The 17,043-nt window shown below is 39.9% G+C and overlaps 1 protein-coding gene and 1 pseudogene across 1 annotated transcript in view; one reads left to right on the top strand and one right to left on the bottom strand.

Annotated features, from left to right (window-relative positions):
- LOC137623044 (histone-lysine N-methyltransferase PRDM9-like) overlaps positions 1-17,043 on the bottom strand; it is a 212,706-nt gene that overhangs the window by 153,294 nt on the left and 42,369 nt on the right. The window contains 1 exon segment of the mRNA XM_068353678.1: positions 1,230-1,407. Within this exon segment, the coding sequence (XP_068209779.1) occupies positions 1,230-1,407 (178 nt within the window).
- LOC137623877 (uncharacterized) lies at positions 4,801-16,561 on the top strand (annotated as a pseudogene).

Genomic DNA, 17,043 nt, shown 5'->3' with positions numbered 1-17,043 from the left:
TCAGTATTCATTTGGGGCAGGGATTTCCCACTAGACATAATATTTATAAAGTGTACGGTAATTCCGAATTTATAAAGAGCGTACAGTAATTCCGAACTTATAATGAGCGTACAGTAATTCCGAACTTACAGAGCGTACAGTAATTCCGAACTTATAAAAAGCGTACAGTAATTCTGAACTTACAAAGAGCGTACAGTAATTCCGAACTTATAATAAGCGTACAGTAATTCTGAACTTACAAAGAGCGTACAGTAATTCCGAACTTACAAAGAGCGTACAGTAATTCCAAACTTACAAAGAGCGTACAGTAATTCCAAACTTATGAGCGTACAGTAATTCCGAACTTACAAAGAGCGTACAGTAATTCCGAACTTATAATGAGCGTACAGTAATTCCAAACTTACAAAGAGCGTACAGTAATTCCAAACTTATAATGAGCGTACAGTAATTCCAAACTTACAAAGAGCGTACAGTAATTCCGAACTTAAAATGAGCGTACGGTAATTCCAAACTTACAAAGAGCGTACAGTAATTCCGAACTTATAAGCGTACAGTAATTCCGAACTTATAATGAGCGTACAGTAATTCCAAACTTACAAAGAGCGTACAGTAACTCCGAACTTAAAATGAGCGTACAGTAATTCTGAATCTTCATTAAAACTTAAATTTATGAATACAAAAAAAGATAAATATCTAAATAGAGTTAAATGTAGATAAGAAAGATGCCTTGCCTTGTGATCATTGATATAACAAACCAGAACTTTAAACCGAGATTGTGTCAATTGAGAGATCGTAGGCTTAAAATGTCACATTTTGTTACTTACCTAACAAGATAATTAAGGGAAGGAAAAGTTCATTAACAAGCTACATAAAAAATTTCAAAGCTTTGTCGCAACAAGCTAACCATCATCTGCATAAAAAGGTATTCAAATAGTAGCCCTATACAGAACGGTGACAAAAGAATGCTTGATTTTATGAAGTATTAGTTAAAAGTAATTACCCTTCTCCTACTGGCAATCAATTAACTACTTCATTACAAAGGTTCAAGAAAGTTGAATATTGTTCCTTCTTGGACCAGAGAATGCCTTTTTAAAGAAAATGTATTAGATTATTAAAGGAATAAATAATCTGAAAACAAAGCAACATCAGTACAGATATTAAAACTATCAAAAAGTGTCTTTAAAATGCTAAAAAATCCTAAAAAGTTGGGAAAATTGAATATAACTTACAAATAAAATCATCTTCGCAAACATCCATCTCTTTATAGCTCAAAATAAGACTAGCTTTCCGTCTTGGATTCTTCCTGGTCCCTGGTATAGTATTCTCCTTTCCGGAACAAACAGAATGTAAAACTTCTTGGGATTTTTCAGTGTCCAAAGGTGAAATTGCCTGAGGCAAAGGCACAACCTGAATTGAGACAGTTCAATATATTACTATACCTTCAAATTGTAAACCATAAATGAAAGAAACCTGACCAAAACCTTAGAACCTTTCCCTCAATAAAATAATAAACAAAAGGGTGAGCCACTTTTACATAATCAACACCATGACGTGACCTCTAATGTAAATCTACAAACTTCTAGTCTACATTCTTCAATTTTTTAAATTCCCCTAAAAAAGAACTGTACGTATATACCGTGCTAGGAGGTATCTCTTCTATGAAGTATAAAAAGTATTCAAATTGCCATGGGACCTATGAATAATGCAGAGTGGTGTGCAAGGCAAAAAAGTTTAAGAACCACTGCCACCAATGATTGACATATTTATGGATTTAATGGTACAAGATGACAATGATAGGATAGCGGATATACAATATACGTATATAAAATAGCAGTAGCTAGTGAAAATTTAGTTTACATGAGAACATTAAGAGCTTAATGAAAGTAAGAGAATGTGAGAAATCAAAACGCAGGTAGAAAGTAATGACTACTTGTATGGGTGGTAAAAAAATAAAAATGGTCATCCTTATATGTAACCTCAGAGCACATAAAACAAATAAGTAAAGAAACAAGTTACAGGATAAGGTGGAGAAAGAGGTGGTAAGAGGCATGTGAAACACTGGGGAGATAATTCAGCAATCTGTATAAGATTAATGATGGTATGTATAGACAGACAGTAATTAAGAATTCAAACCGTAACAAGATTGTACTAAGAGTGGGGTCATTCAGCACAAATACAATTTAGGGGAATCCTCCAGTCACACTATGGAGTAAAAGTTTAGAGATAAGATGGCAAGAGTGAAGAAAGGGAATAGGAACAAAGTTATAGTAGATGGTTAAAATTTGAGTGTAGGCAGCAGCCAAAGGACCTTGATTAAGTAATGGCTCAAGTACACTGCTTGAGGTGCAGTAATGGCACTAACTCTCTACAGGGAAATATACAAAGGGATTACAGTACTCAAAAATCTCCTTTACTGAAGTGATGTCCTAGAACAAGAACGCTGGTCCCGTGGGGATCAGGGTGTCTGAGGAGTCGAAGGCTTGATTCCACCGAACTTGAGTTGCCACTGAAGAGATTGCATCCTGAGGCGACAGTTGGGAACTAGACGGGCCAGGGATGATAGGTGCCCCAGGAGATGTAGCCAAATCTGGGCTGGAGGTTTTTCTTGTCTCAGAAAGTCTTGCGACCTTTCTCAACCTCATTATCCTGTCATCTGATAGGAAGGGTTTGTGAAGATTGGTGTCAATTATCATGCCTAGGTATACCAGTCTCTGCGTAGGAAGTATGGAGGACTTCGAGGTTTACCATGACCCCTAGATCTTGGCAAAGCTTCAGAAGATTGTCTCGGTGTTGAAGAACAGTTGACACCGAGTCTGCTAGGATTAGCCAGTCGTCCAGATAACAGAGGAGACGGATGCCGGTCCTGTGTACCCAAGATGACACTAGGGCGAACACTTTGGTGAAGACTTGAGGCGGTGTGGAAAGACCGAAACAGCCCCTTGAACTGGTATTTCCTGTTGTCTAGGCTGAATCTTGAGTACTTTCTTGAAGACGGATGGACTGGGATCTGGAAGTATGCGTCTTTTAGGTCCAGTGTACACATGAAGTCCTGTGGTCTTACCGCTTGTCTGACCGTGTCTGCTGTCTCCATGCTGAAGGGAGTTCGCTAGACAAACTTCTTCACAGCTGAGAGGTCGATGACTGGTCTCCAGCCTTCAGACACCTTTTTCACTTGAAAGAGATGACTGAATAAGCCTGGAGACTCGTCAAGGACCTCCTGGAGAGCGCCTTCTTCAACAGGGTCTGGGACTTTTGCCCGGAGGGCTAGCCCCTTGCTGATCCCATCGCAAAAGAGTCTATCAACACTGGATTCCTGATCAGAGGAGAGAGCGCTGACACAAATGGGACGTGATACCCAGAAAGAATAACGGAGACTGTCCAGGGTTCGGCCCAGAGTTGCTTCCACCTGTACCAACAACTTTGAGGGCATCCCTCCTCTGGTGGACAAGCGAGGGGAGTGGCTATCCTAGCGTTTCTGGCATTGGCCGCTCCCTCTAGGATGTTTTCCTCCCCTGGAGGACTTTGGGCCTTTCCTGTCCTAGGTCGGAGAGGGCTTCTTAAGACACCATTGGCTTCGCTGCTATCTTGCTTGTCAAGGTCTTGGCTGGACAGGACTGCTGAGGAGCTGGGTTTAGTGCCTGGATATCAAGGCCCTATGGAGGAGGAAGTCCTGGAGAGACCTCCTCCATCTCTCTGCAGTGTGTTCCACGTCTTTAGGCTTGAAAAGAGAGGACCCCTCTCGAGAGTTCCTGAGCATAGCGATCTCGGCATTTGGGACCGGCTGATGGAATCTCTCAGAAACAGCATCACACACAGTTTCAGAATGGAGTTTGCCCACAAGTTTGAGACTTCGTGGATGAGAAAATCGATGGTGCAAGTGCCTGAGAGGATTAAGGTTTCCATAGCTTTCCTGTTATCTTCCTACGATTGATTGATTGATTCAAGGTTTTCAGGCATCCTGACATCTAAGGTCATTGACGCCGATATCATTTAGTTGATATATACAAAAAATTGAAAGAATATTCAATCAAAACCATAAAACTTGAATGTCATTATAAAAGTTAGATAGTTTTCGGAAGACCTGCTTCTGAAATAAATCTAAACATGCCACTTGCATAGTAGGACACTTCATGTCCAAGAATCTTGGCAAGGAAGAACCTGCCACCCTCACCTCGAGCCTCAAACAAATATCTATTCTTTAAGTTATTATAATTGGGGCATTCGGTCAACAAATGCCTCACTGTTAGAGGTACTAAACAGTCGTCACAATACGGTTGGTGTTGGCCCTTCAGCAGAAACTAGTGTCAACCGAGTGTGACAAATACGGAAACAACAAAGAGAAGTCTCCCATTTTTGGAGCATCATGTTATACCTGCAAGGTGATATGACATTTGTTACTTCTCTCATTTTATTGCCATCTAGACTATCCTAGTGCTGTTGCCATTTATTACAAAGCAATTTCTTGATGTTAGGTAGGAAATCGTTACACGGAATGGGATACCTTCTTGGCAGCAACTCGGATGCAGCATTCTTTGCCAGTGAATCTGCCATCTCATTCCCAACAATGAGAACCCAACAAAATCTAACCATTAAACCTCTCCGTCCAATAATAAAAAGCCATTCTAAAATCTTTAAAACTAGAGGGTTGCTAGAATTAAAACCTTCTAAAGCTTGAAGTCCAGCTCCAAACTCCAGCATCCTACTCCCCTGATCCCATCCCATCAAATCCTTCCCTAAGAACACCTAATTAATCCTAAAATACTTGATAATTACAGGAATGAAGAGATCCCAAACATTAATATGACAGTACCAAGGCTATATTTTGGAGCAGTATTGCAACAGGTTAGTAGATTCAGGTAAATTAGCAGTCAATTACAACTATTACAAAATTAACGTAAACAATAAAATACAATAACAATCCTATTTTAAAGAGATAATGTCCAAATTAAAAGCCAATTCTCTGAATTCCTGTTTTCATTAGTTTTGTACTTTGGGAATATTGCAATATATAATTATAGCTTGTTTTATCAATAGGTGCAGAAGGCCACACTGGGCTGTACATAGCAGATATCCTGAAGAAAGTAGTGGATGACATTTAGACAAAGAAAATGTTGGGGGGGGTCTGCACAGATAATGCCTCCAATATGAAAAAGGCTTGAGAACTGCTTCCGTTGGAGTATCCACACGCAAAACTACATGGTTGCATGGCTCACACACTGCCATTAATATTCACAGATCTAAAAAAAAAAAAGATCAAGTCTACAGAAAATATCCAGTCAAACTGCATACAAGTTTGCAAAGCAGTAAAAAAATCCCAAAAGCTGACTACTCTACTCAAACAACATAACAGACACAAACTGAATGTTAAAACAAGGTAAGAATTATTAGTATATTACTCATTACTAAGATAATAACTTACAAAATAGTAATTGATATCTCATTCTTCCACCAATAAACTTGCAATGAATTCTTAATGGTACATTTAATTCGCTGTTTCTTATGGCAGAGCTGTTTTGAATTGAAAATTCATACTGGTACTAATATTATTGTCCTCCTTGTTTCAGATAGGGATCCATTGTCCAGTGTCTGAAGTGTATGCATCAACAACCATTCATTTCAGGCTCTTGCAATCAATGATGATGCCAAACAATCTTTGGACTTGTTCATTATGAAACTCCTGCTTTTAAGTATTTTGAGATCGGACTGAGGGTATTCTAAAGCTCCTAAAGCCAGTGGTAGATGCCATCACTGCCACAGAAGGAGACAATAAGAACATCCCTCGGGCAATGAAAGTGTTCAGCAATTTAAAGCTGTCCATCAACGAGAATCCCTACTCATCCCCAATCCTCAAGAGTGAAGAAGATAACTTCAAGAAAATAATTCCTAAAAGGAAGAAATTCCTGGTGAAAAGTATTCACCTTGCAACCAATTTGTTCGATCCTCACCACTATTGATGTCACCTGTCACATGAAAAAGCGGTAGGTAGGTAGCTTTTATTCTTATTTTGTAATAGGTACTCATTGCCCCCACCCCCCCAATCTAGCTTTGCCCTTATGCCACTGAATAGGCCTCCAAGTCTTACTTGACCAAAATTCACCTGACCTAAATTAATAATAGTATCTCTTTAAAATTATACAAGTTGCAGTATCATTTATATACTTATGCTAAAATTGTTGTGAAAAAATATTTTTATCTTATTTATTTCATCTCATTTCCTATTGTTATGTTAAAGTAAGTTATTTAATTGTTTATAAATAAATTCGGTCTTCGGCAGGGGTAAATGTTAACTGCCCTTTTCATAAGAGTTCGGTGATAACCTTCGCTCCTCCTCCGTTTATTTTGAGTTTATTTAAGTGTATTGTAATAAATATTGTTAGATTTTTCCAGTGTTTTTGTTCTGTCTTCCCTCAGTTCACCGTGTTACATAAATAATGTACTGCCTACGATTCCTTTAAAAAAAATCAAAGTTTAAAGAACCAGAACTACGGCCTACACAGGTCGTAACAAGTGGCGACCGTGACAGGATTCGAACCTGCAATCTTCGGATCCGAAGTCCGAAGTCCCGGCACTGTTGGAGGTACTATTGCCGTGATCCAAGAGCGTCATCACATCTGTTACGCTGCTCGTCTGTGGACCAAGGGTCCGTGAGGAGGAACGTAGGGAGGCATTACCCAGGTAAAGTTACGATCTTTTCATTATCGTTATGGATATGCCCAGTCCGTTTTCCTGGTGTTAATGATACTCCCTCTGATGCTGATGAACGTTCGTCCCCTATCTGTCATCTAATCCATGTATGGATAAGTACGGTTATAAGTATTTCCACGGATAGGTAATACAGTGTTGAGATATGTACAGGTATCTATAAATTATGACTCTCAGCATAATTCTTTTATGTGAATGTATAAGTATTTATGCCTTTAATTTAATGTGGTAGGTGTATTTGTATGCTGTCTCGTGTTAAGTTTTATAATTGGGTATTTGGTTTAGCCTTTAATGTTTGTGTGTGTAGGTAGGTAATTTTAAGGTTTTCTGCCTTTTCATTTCTCGTGTCTTCCTTATTCCTATTTGTTTAGTAATAGGGTAGTGGTTTATTCATATTTGTGGGCCCGGCTTTATATATGATCCATACTTTTGATCTGTTTAGTTTTTCTATGTTAGGGTTAAGATTATTAGATATAGGTATATTAGTCCTCCAGGACATTTTTGTTTACACATTGTTGTTTGTCTTAGGAGCTTTTTGTTACTCCTGGTGCAAGGTTGAGTTTATTAAAGTGTATTGTAATAAATATTGTTAGATTTTTCCAGTGTTTTTGTTCTGTCTTCCCTCAGTTCACCGTGTTACATAAATAATGTACTGCCTACAATTCCTTTAAAAAAAATCAAAGTTTAAAGAACCAGAACTACGGCCTACACAGGTCGTAACAAGTGGCGACCGTGACAGGATCGTACGCAGGTGTACTCGGTGTTTGGGGGAGCAGTTCAGCTCTGGAGGGATTTGACAGTATTTATTGTTGATATTTGATTTTTGGTTTAGTTGCTTTCCTTCCCCATAGGATATTATTTTCATTAAAATGAAGGACTTTACTTTTGACCCGTCGGAATTCTTGGGTTCGGCTGACTGTTTGAAATATTAAGGAGTTTTGACAAGGGCTTATTTGGTACAGTGTGCCCGGTGGTTGGAGATCCCTCACAAGTCCTCTGACACTCGGGCTAATTTGTTAAAACTGGTTAAGGAAAAAGTGTCCCAAGATTTGGCTGAGGGTAATGAGGTAGCTAGCGGCCTAGCCAGTGATTTTGAGAGTGGCACTGATTTTTGGTCGGACCAAGAAGGATCCATAGTCGATGATGTGAGCATAAATCCTGGTTTGTCCCTGTTCGCTGATTCCCTTGCAGTAAAGGTTATGTATGAAGGTCCGGCCAATTTTCCTACTCCGGCCAGGGCTGTTAAAAATGTCAATATATCAACTAACCCCTTTTTAGCTGAGGAGGCTGTTCCCAACCATGTAACACCTTCTGCTCATGTAATGGGGCAGGAGGAGTTCCATGTAATTTGTAAGAGAATTGAGTTATTGAAGCTGCAGTTTGAGGAGGACGAGAGGGCCCGGAAACATGAGATTGAGTTGCTCAAGCTTAAGCTTGAGTTGGCCAAGGTGCAAGGGTCCCCTAATCATGTTAGTTCTCCCTATAGCTCATCATCAGACAAATTTAATATTTCGGGTGCACTAAAGTTAATTCCAGTTTTTGATGAGGGGAGCGTACCAGAATTTTTTAAAGCTTTTGAGAGGGTTGCTACCCGGTTGTCTTGGCCCACAGAAATGTGGACGGTACTCATACAGTGTAGATTGACGGGCAAGGCACTCCGGGTATATAATGCATTGGAAGAGGGCCTTGCCAGAGATTATGACAAAGTAAAGGCTTTGGTTCTCAGGGCCTATGATTTGGTCCCTGAGGCCTATCGCCAGAGATTCCGAACCACTGGCAAGCCCAATTCTATGTCTTATGTTGAGTACGCTCGTCTCAAGGAGGAGCAGTTTGACAACTGACTGAAAAGTCGTCAAGTTGCTTCCTTCTCTTCCTTGAGGGAACTGATGGTACTGGAGGAGTTTAAGAAGGTGTGTAGTAAAGAATTGATGGTTCATCTGGAGTACATTAAAATTTTAACTTTGTCCAAGGCGGCTCATGTAGCTGATGAATTTGTCCTGACCCATCGGGCTGGGTCAGGTAACTTCTCGTCCTCATACCCTAATAATAGTAGTAATTTGTCTTCTAAGTCGAATAATCCCTTTAAAAACCAATCTAGTACCCCAAATAGTAGCATGAGTAATCATGTTGGTAGTGGCTTCAGAAAGGACTTGAGTGGTGGGCGCACACTGGTTTTTTCTAACCGTGGCAATTCAGGTGAAACTAATCAAATTAGAGGTAATTGCTTTTGGTGTAATAAGCCAGGGCATCGACAAGCTGAATGTAGAGCCAGGAGCCGTTACCTCCAAAAGAATCAAAATAAGAGTCAAAATAATGCTAATCAGCCTACGCCAATCTCACTAATTTCAAATAATTCTATTTCAGAGAGTAAGAATGGTAAAACTGTTGATCCCCAGGTTAGTAGTGAACCAGATGTAGGTAAAGTAAAACCTGTATTGTGTGAGTCCACTGGTAATTTATGACCATTTAACAAATATGTCTACCCAGGAAAATTGAAATCTGAGACCTCTACACTTTATGTTAAGTTCTTGAGGGACACAGGATCCGCTAGATCTTTGGTGTTGGCAGGGTCCTTGTCTAACTTAGTTCCCTATACTGGAGAATACGTGGTCCTGGGAGGATTTCCCGATACGGTGGTATCTGCTCCTTTAGTAAGGGTGGAGCTGTCCTTCCCAGGGTATCACAAGGTTACTGAGCTGGCGGTAGTTGAGAGCCTGCCGATACCAGGAATAGACGGAATCCTTGGGAATGATATGTTGAGTGCAGAGGGGCAGGAATTATTTCCTATTGTTTCGGTCACGGCTTGCCCTGTGGCAATAACTACTCGAGCCTCTGCTAAGCGTGCAGCGGAAGCTGATAATGATGATGACCTAAATTTAAGTAATTTAGAAGTAGAGGTAGAGAAGCCCGGGCTAGTAGAAGGTAGTAGTAGTAGCAGTAGTTCTAGTTTTGGAGTGTTTAAATTATTGAAATCCGATTGTGACCGTCTCTCTTTCATACAGGCCCAAAAAGATGAATTTTCATTTGAGTTAGTTAATACTGACGATTTGACCAGGCCCAGGTTTGTGGTTTTGAAAGGATTGTTGTATAGGGTCAGTCGTCCCCCAACTCATCTACTAAATGTGACTTCTTGTTTAAGACAAATTGTCGTACCTACCAAGTTTAGGGAGGCTGTGTTAAGCCTTGCACATGAGGACTCCTTTTCTGGCCACTTAGGCTTAAGTAAAACTTTTTGTAGGTTGAGTAAATGTTTTTGGTGGCCAGGAATGAAGTCTTCGGTGAAGAAATTTGTAAGAACTTGTGAAGTGTGTCAGGTGATGGGTAAACCCAATCAACCTATTCCCAAGGCTCCTCTTAACCCAATTCCTTCAATTGGAGAACCCTTTGCAGAATTGGTAATTGATGTGGTAGGACCTCTGCCTAGGACGAAGTTAGGGTTTACGCATCTCCTGACCATAATGGATAGAGCATCACATTTTCCTGAGGCCTTTCCAATGAAGAAAATAACCTCAAAAGCAGTGTTTGACAAATTAGTGGAGTTTTTCTCCAGGTATGGACTGCCTCGTAAAATTCAGTCAGATTGCGGCTCAAATTTTACAAGCAGGGTATTTAAGAGTAAGTGTGCTGAACTGGCCATTCAGCACATTACCAGTGTACCCTACCATCCTGAGAGTCAGGGGGTGGTGGAAAGATTTCACCAGACCCTTAAGTGTATATTAAAAAAATATTGTTATGAGCAAGGAGAGGATTGGGATAAAGGGCTTCCCTTTGCTCTCTTTGCCATAAGGAATTTTCCCAATTCTTCTACTGGCGTTGCTCCCTTTGAATTAATATTTGGGCACAAGGTTCGAGGACCTTTGGAAATTTTCCATGAATTGCTCGAAGCAAATCAGAGAGGAGAGCGTACGGTGGGAGAAGTTGTTAGTGAACTTAAGTCCAAGTTAGCCGTAGCTTGGAAGTATGCCAAAGATAATTTGTCTGCATCCCAAGCTACAATGAAAACCAAATTTGATCAGAAGTGTAAGGTACGCTCATTTGAGTCCGGGGACTTAGTATTAGTATTAAGCACAGACCCAGACAACTTCCTTGAACCCAGGTACAAGGGCCCCTGGAAGGTGTTGAGAAAGTTGTCCGAGGTCAATTATGAAGTTGAAGCCCCTGGAACTAGTCGTAAATGTAAAATTTTCCACATAAACAGGTTGAAATCTTACTCTTCTGATAGACGGGATCCGTTGGCCATTGTTTTTGAGTGTGGTTGCACCTGTTGAGGAAAACTTGGAAGATGTTTTGGACCAGGTGCCTTCAGATGCTCTAGGTAATAACTTGCAAAATTTAGGTGTATTAAAAGAGGGGTTAGAGCATCTGGAGGCACCTCAGAAACAAGATATACTAAGCCTAATTATGGAATTTTCTGACTTGTTTCAGGACTCTCCAGGAAGGACGAGGTTGCTCCAGCATGATGTTGATGTTGGGGACGCTTCTCCGGTTAAGCAAAGCCCGTATCGCCTCAGTCCAGAGAAGCGTGCCATTGTTGAAGACGAAATTAAATACATGCTGGAGCACAATCTCATACAACCATCAGTAAGTCCATGGAGTTCCCCTATAGTCTTAGTGAAGAAGCCTGATGGTAAATATCGTATGTGTGTTGACTATAGGAGGGTAAACTCGGTTACTAAAAATTATTCCTTTCCTCTTCCCCGTATTGAGGATTGTCTGGACCTGATAGGTCCTGCTAGGTTTATTACAAAATTGGATCTGTTAAAGGGATATTGGCAGGTCCCCCTATCAGGCCGTGCCCGTGAAATTTCAGCATTTGTGACGCCCTCAGGGCTTTACGAGTGCAAAGTAATGCCCTTTGGGATGAAGAACGCTGCCTGTACTTTCCAGCGTCTGATGAACAGTGTAATTTGTGGCCTGGAAGGTACAGAAATCTATATAGATGACTTGGTGGTACACAGCAACGACTGGCGGACCCACCTGGTAAGATTAAGAAAAGTTTTTGAGGCACTTAGGGCCGCCGGTCTTGTTGTGAATCTGGGTAAATGTAACTTTGGAAAAGCTAAGGTTAGTTATTTGGGTCACGAGATTGGCTTGGGTAAAGTTGCTCCTAAGCAAGCCAATCTCGAGGCCATTGTTGCTTTGAAGAGACCGTGTAATGTCAGAGAGGTTCGTAAGGTGCTGGGTATGTTGGGATATTACCGTAGGTTTGTCCGAAACTTCTCTGACCTTGCACAGCCTCTAACTAATTTATTGAAAAAAGGGCAGAAATTTATTTGGTCTTCTCGATGCGAAGAAGCATTTTTAAAACTTAAGATGTTACTCGTGTCTAATCCAATATTGGTTTCTCCCAATTTTCAGAAGCCATTCATCATAGCCGTGGATGCCAGTGACATAGGAATTGGGGGAGTCCTCTTCCAAAGAGGTGATGATGGTGAAGTACGCCCCGTATCTTACTACAGCCGTAAGTTACTAGAGGCGGAAAGAAAGTACTCCACCATTGAGAAAGAGGCTCTGGCATTGGTGCGGACATTGGTACATTTTAAACCATATGTTACTACCTTTTCATTCCCTATAGAAATTTGGACCGACCATAATCCGTTGGTATTCATTGAACGTATGAAGGGATCCAACCAGAGGATTCTGCGTTGGGCCCTTCAGCTACAAGAGTTCAATTTAATTATAAAACACATTAAAGGGGTGGATAATTGCATCCCGGATGCTCTCTCACGTGTCTAAATTTTGATCTCTCCCTCTTTGTTTTTTTTGGGGGACCCTCTCGGTACTCCTGGTTGCATGTGTTGAGGTTACATCCATGTTTCGATATATGTATATATTGAGCTCAGGTAGTAGGTTTGTACTCTTGTAAATTGTTCCAGGACCTAGGTTGGTGTGGATAATTCTATATTATATATATTTTTTTTCTGTGTGCCTATTAAAATTTATTGTTGACAGGTATAGGATTGAATTTCTGTCCAAATGTTTGATGATGTATTTAAAACTTGCTATGTTCTTGTCCTTTTGCTTAGGTTTAAGATGTTTTTACCTTGTGATTGGTTTATTACTGTAGATACTACGTTTAAGACTGTTTTTTTTTGGTTTAAGATATTTTATCTTATCAGTGGTTTGTAGTAGCTTTAGTGTTTTCCCTGAATTTTCTTTGTTTTTGTGGCCCTGCATTTTCTGATGTTTTGTCCAGCCTTGTGGCTTATCATTAAAAGAAAAATTTTGCATTTAGTGAATGAAAATTATTTTTCTTGGGGGAGGAAGGTGTTATGTTAAAGTAAGTTATTTAATTGTTTATAAATAAATTCGGTCTTCGGCAGGGGTAAATGTTAACTGCCCTTTTCATAAGAGTTCGGTGATAACCTTCGGTCCTCCTCCGTCGTTAATTAGTGAATTGCCATTAACTCTTTTGTTTATTTTTTTTTTCCGAGTGTTTGGTGTTTAGTGAGAGCCGTGGACGAGACTACTGCTGCCTGGAATGTTCAGTTCGGACCATACCTCGATCACAGACGTGTATCCTAATTCAGCAGCCATTGGTAGACGCCTCTTTTATTCCCTCATAAGGAATTGTGCCTTTGGAGGATTATTTCGCTGGTGTCTTTGAGCCACCCGCGGTATATTGTACACTTCTTGGGATCACGGACCACGTATGCAGGGGTTTTGTCACCTGCGATAGCCACCTCGCTTGTTACGTCCTGCAAGTGTATGTGTCACTTGCGACCTTCGCTTGGCGTTATTTTCCCCGCCTGAGGATTCTGCGGGAAGACGGTGCCGTCGTTCCGTCCCGGCACTGTTGGAGGTACTATTGCCGTGATCCAAGAGCGTCATCACATCTGTTACGCTGCTCGTCTGTGGACCAAGGGTCTGTGAGGAGGAACGTAGGGAGGCATTACCCAGGTAAAGTTACGATCTTTTCATTATCGTTATGGATATGCCCAGTCCGTTTTCCTGGTGTTAATGATACTCCCTCTGATGCTGATGAACGTTCGTCCCCTATCTGTCATCTAATCCATGTATGGATAAGTACGGTTATAAGTACGGTTATAAGTATTTCCACGGATAGGTAATACAGTGTTGAGATATGTACAGGTATCTATAAATTATGACTCTCAGCATAATTCTTTTATGTGAATGTATAAGTATTTATGCCTTTAATTTAATGTGGTATGTGTATTTGTATGCTGTCTCGTGTTAAGTTTTATAATTGGGTATTTGGTTTAGCCTTTAATGTTTGTGTGTGTAGGTAGGTAATTTTAAGGTTTTCTGCCTTTTCATTTCTCGTGTCTTCCTTATTCCTATTTGTTTAGTAATAGGGTAGTGGTTTATTCATATTTGTGGGCCCGGCTTTATATATGATCCATACTTTTGATCTGTTTAGTTTTTCTATGTTAGGGTTAAGATTATTAGATATAAGTCAACCTTGTGTATTTAGAGGACTCTGTATATTAGTCCTCCAGGACATTTTTGTTTACACATTGTTGTTTGTCTTAGGAGCTTTTTGTTACTCCTGGTGCAAGGTTGAGTTTATTTAAGTGTATTGTAATAAATATTGTTAGATTTTTCCAGTGTTTTTGTTCTGTCTTCCCTCAGTTCATCGTGTTACATAAATAATGTACTGCCTACGATTCCTTTAAAAAAAAATCAAAGTTTAAAGAACCAGAACTACGGCCTACACAGGTCGTAACACCTATTAATATGTTGAGCTCTTGTCTATATCCTTCATCCCATGACCCCCTTCTTTTTTTTTACAGAGTAATGGTGCCAGGTTGCCGGTTTAGAAAAAACAACCACATTTTGAAGTTTATGGTTCCTGAATCCTGCCTTGTCATTCTAAACAGGTCAGATATTAATCAGTTTTAGAAATGGTTATGTATCCTTTAAGAGAGACAGGGATTCAAACCTTCAATGGATATATATTGTTATTGCCATCAGTAAGTGTTGATAACACTTTAAAAGACAGGCAAAGTGGTAACTGTTTATGTCACTAGCAAATTGTTTTCCGTGACTTTACAACCGTGTCTATGGCTACCATTTACGGTTTTATTCATCAGTGAATATGAATAGGTCTGTATTGTTGTAGATTGTATCGGGCACTCCGGTCCTGGCACAAGGATCATCGAATGCTAGCCAAAAGTAAGTTCCTAATTCATGGATGCTCGATCTAAACCTTGGTTACAGTACTGCTAATAATTGATTTTCATGATGACATGGGACAGTTAGGAACTTTTGAGTGACCTGGTCGTTTGACCATTATATGCAAGTCCCGAACTTCAGGCAAATTGAAAGCTACGCAGTAGAACTTGAAATCGGGAAGTGGATAATTAAATGCACTACTAATAAAAAATGAACCAGTTGTAGAATCTAGTGATCATTAAAAGATTTGAGTAAACTGGAAATTTTACTTATTTTGAAATATGCATTTTTATTTAACTGAACTTTGGTCTGCAGCCCTGTTAAAAGCTGTCTACAGATTCATCTACAATGTATATCCTATTATAGGTTTTGCACCTGGAACCCGATGGGAGGGTAATTTGAAAAAGGACTTGTGTATTTTATATCTTTTTTTTAAATATGCGGCTTACTGAATAACCTGTTCCTGGGGCCTTTGTAATAGTATGGGAGTGTCCAGCATGTGAACGGTTTTTATGTCAAATTTATAATTTTTATTCTAGGTATTGCTGGTTGAGTTCATTCAATATTGAAGACCTTTTGAAGGAGTTATCTAAATAGAAGACAGCCTGTGAATAGTGGTTTTCACACGCCCCTGATACACGACACTCACGAGGTGCTCGCGCGAGGGTAGTAACCTCTGCATTCCATGCTTTTATTTTTCTCTGGTATATTTGGAAGATTTATATCAGAAAAGGTAGAAAAAAGGACTTTTCACCGGGCGTCACAGGTCTCTTCCCAGAAATAGATTTTTCCTTCGTCAAAATCCCTTTATTTTCTCTTTGTACCTATTTTCTTTTCTCTTTCAAAATAACTTATTTTTATTTTTTCTTTTCAATACACTTTCTCCCAGAGGGTGTTTTACATCCCAGCCTGTAAAGTACTAGTATTATTTTCCTTCCTTTCTTAATGTTTCGATTGTTTAATCAACTTGAAATAAAAAAAAAAACCTACCTAGAAAGCATGCTGCTGCTCTTTATTTAGGACTGTGTACACTACTGAGGAGAGAGACAGTAAACTCAAGAAACTTTAGGAAGTTCTGAGGTTCTAGCTGGGTCCCCTTGCCCAGTATAAAATAAAGGGGTAGTGCCCAGTTCATTCTTGACTGTTTACATTTTTGCCCACCCTATTATATGTGTAGGGAAAAGTCATGGTGTGGTCGGCATTCGGACACTAGGCAGTCTGCATGCTACGTCTGGCCACAGTCCGTAAATCACTATATTGTTAGTTTTTCATGTGGATGCAATGCAGGCCATTCACAAAATTGCTGCACAACTGTCAACTGTGGATGAGACAAATAATAGCTGAATTGGCAGATTACAAGTCCAAATAAAACTTGTTTTCAAAGCAATTTTTTTAGAGCGCTGTCAATAAGACATCAGCATCTAGTTCAAGGAACGGGATCTATTGCTCTACTCAGCTGTCACATGTTGCCTCAAATATCCTGGATGGGGGACATCCAGTACATCCATTGAGCATTAGTACATTCTGCAAGAAGGAATCGTTTGACTACTGACAGAGTTACCAAGTTGTTATTAACTGGGTAGAACTTGGCACTGGGTAATGTGGAAAATGCTTATGAATATCCTCGGCATGCAAGTCATACCACAGCCATCAACCAACAGGGATCCTACTGCTTCAAGCAACATCCACACTTTCTAGCTTGGCAACAGGCACGAGTCACTCGGACCATTCTGAAACAAGATTCTGAGGGCTCATTTAATAATCCAATCATTCGCCTGACTTCCTCACCTGATACAGAGAAGCCTGAGGAGGAGCACCAGGAGCTGCAAGACTTGGAGGGATGGAGTTTTAGCCTGTTTGTGCAAACTTTGCATACACTATATTTAGAATAAAAATTTACTGTATATCCCATTTTATGTATACACTATATTTAGAATAAAAAATGTTATTTTGATAATAAAATAAATTTTTGAATATACTTACCCGGTGATTATAATAGCTGCAACTCTGTTGCTCGACAGAAAAATTCGCCAGCGATCGCTACACAGGTAGGGGGTGTACTCAACAGCGCCATCTGTCGTTCAGATACCTAGTACTCATTGTAAACAAAGAACTCAATTTTCTCCTCGGTCCACTGCGTCTCTATTGGGGAGGAAGGGAGGGTCCTTTAATTTATAATCACCGGGTAAGTATATTCAAAAATTT

The sequence above is a fragment of the Palaemon carinicauda genome, chromosome 30 (assembly GCF_036898095.1).
Source record: "Palaemon carinicauda isolate YSFRI2023 chromosome 30, ASM3689809v2, whole genome shotgun sequence".
Lineage (NCBI taxonomy): Eukaryota > Metazoa > Arthropoda > Malacostraca > Decapoda > Palaemonidae > Palaemon > Palaemon carinicauda.
Note: the sequence above shows the minus strand (reverse complement) of the source record. Positions and strands in the feature narration are given on the sequence as shown.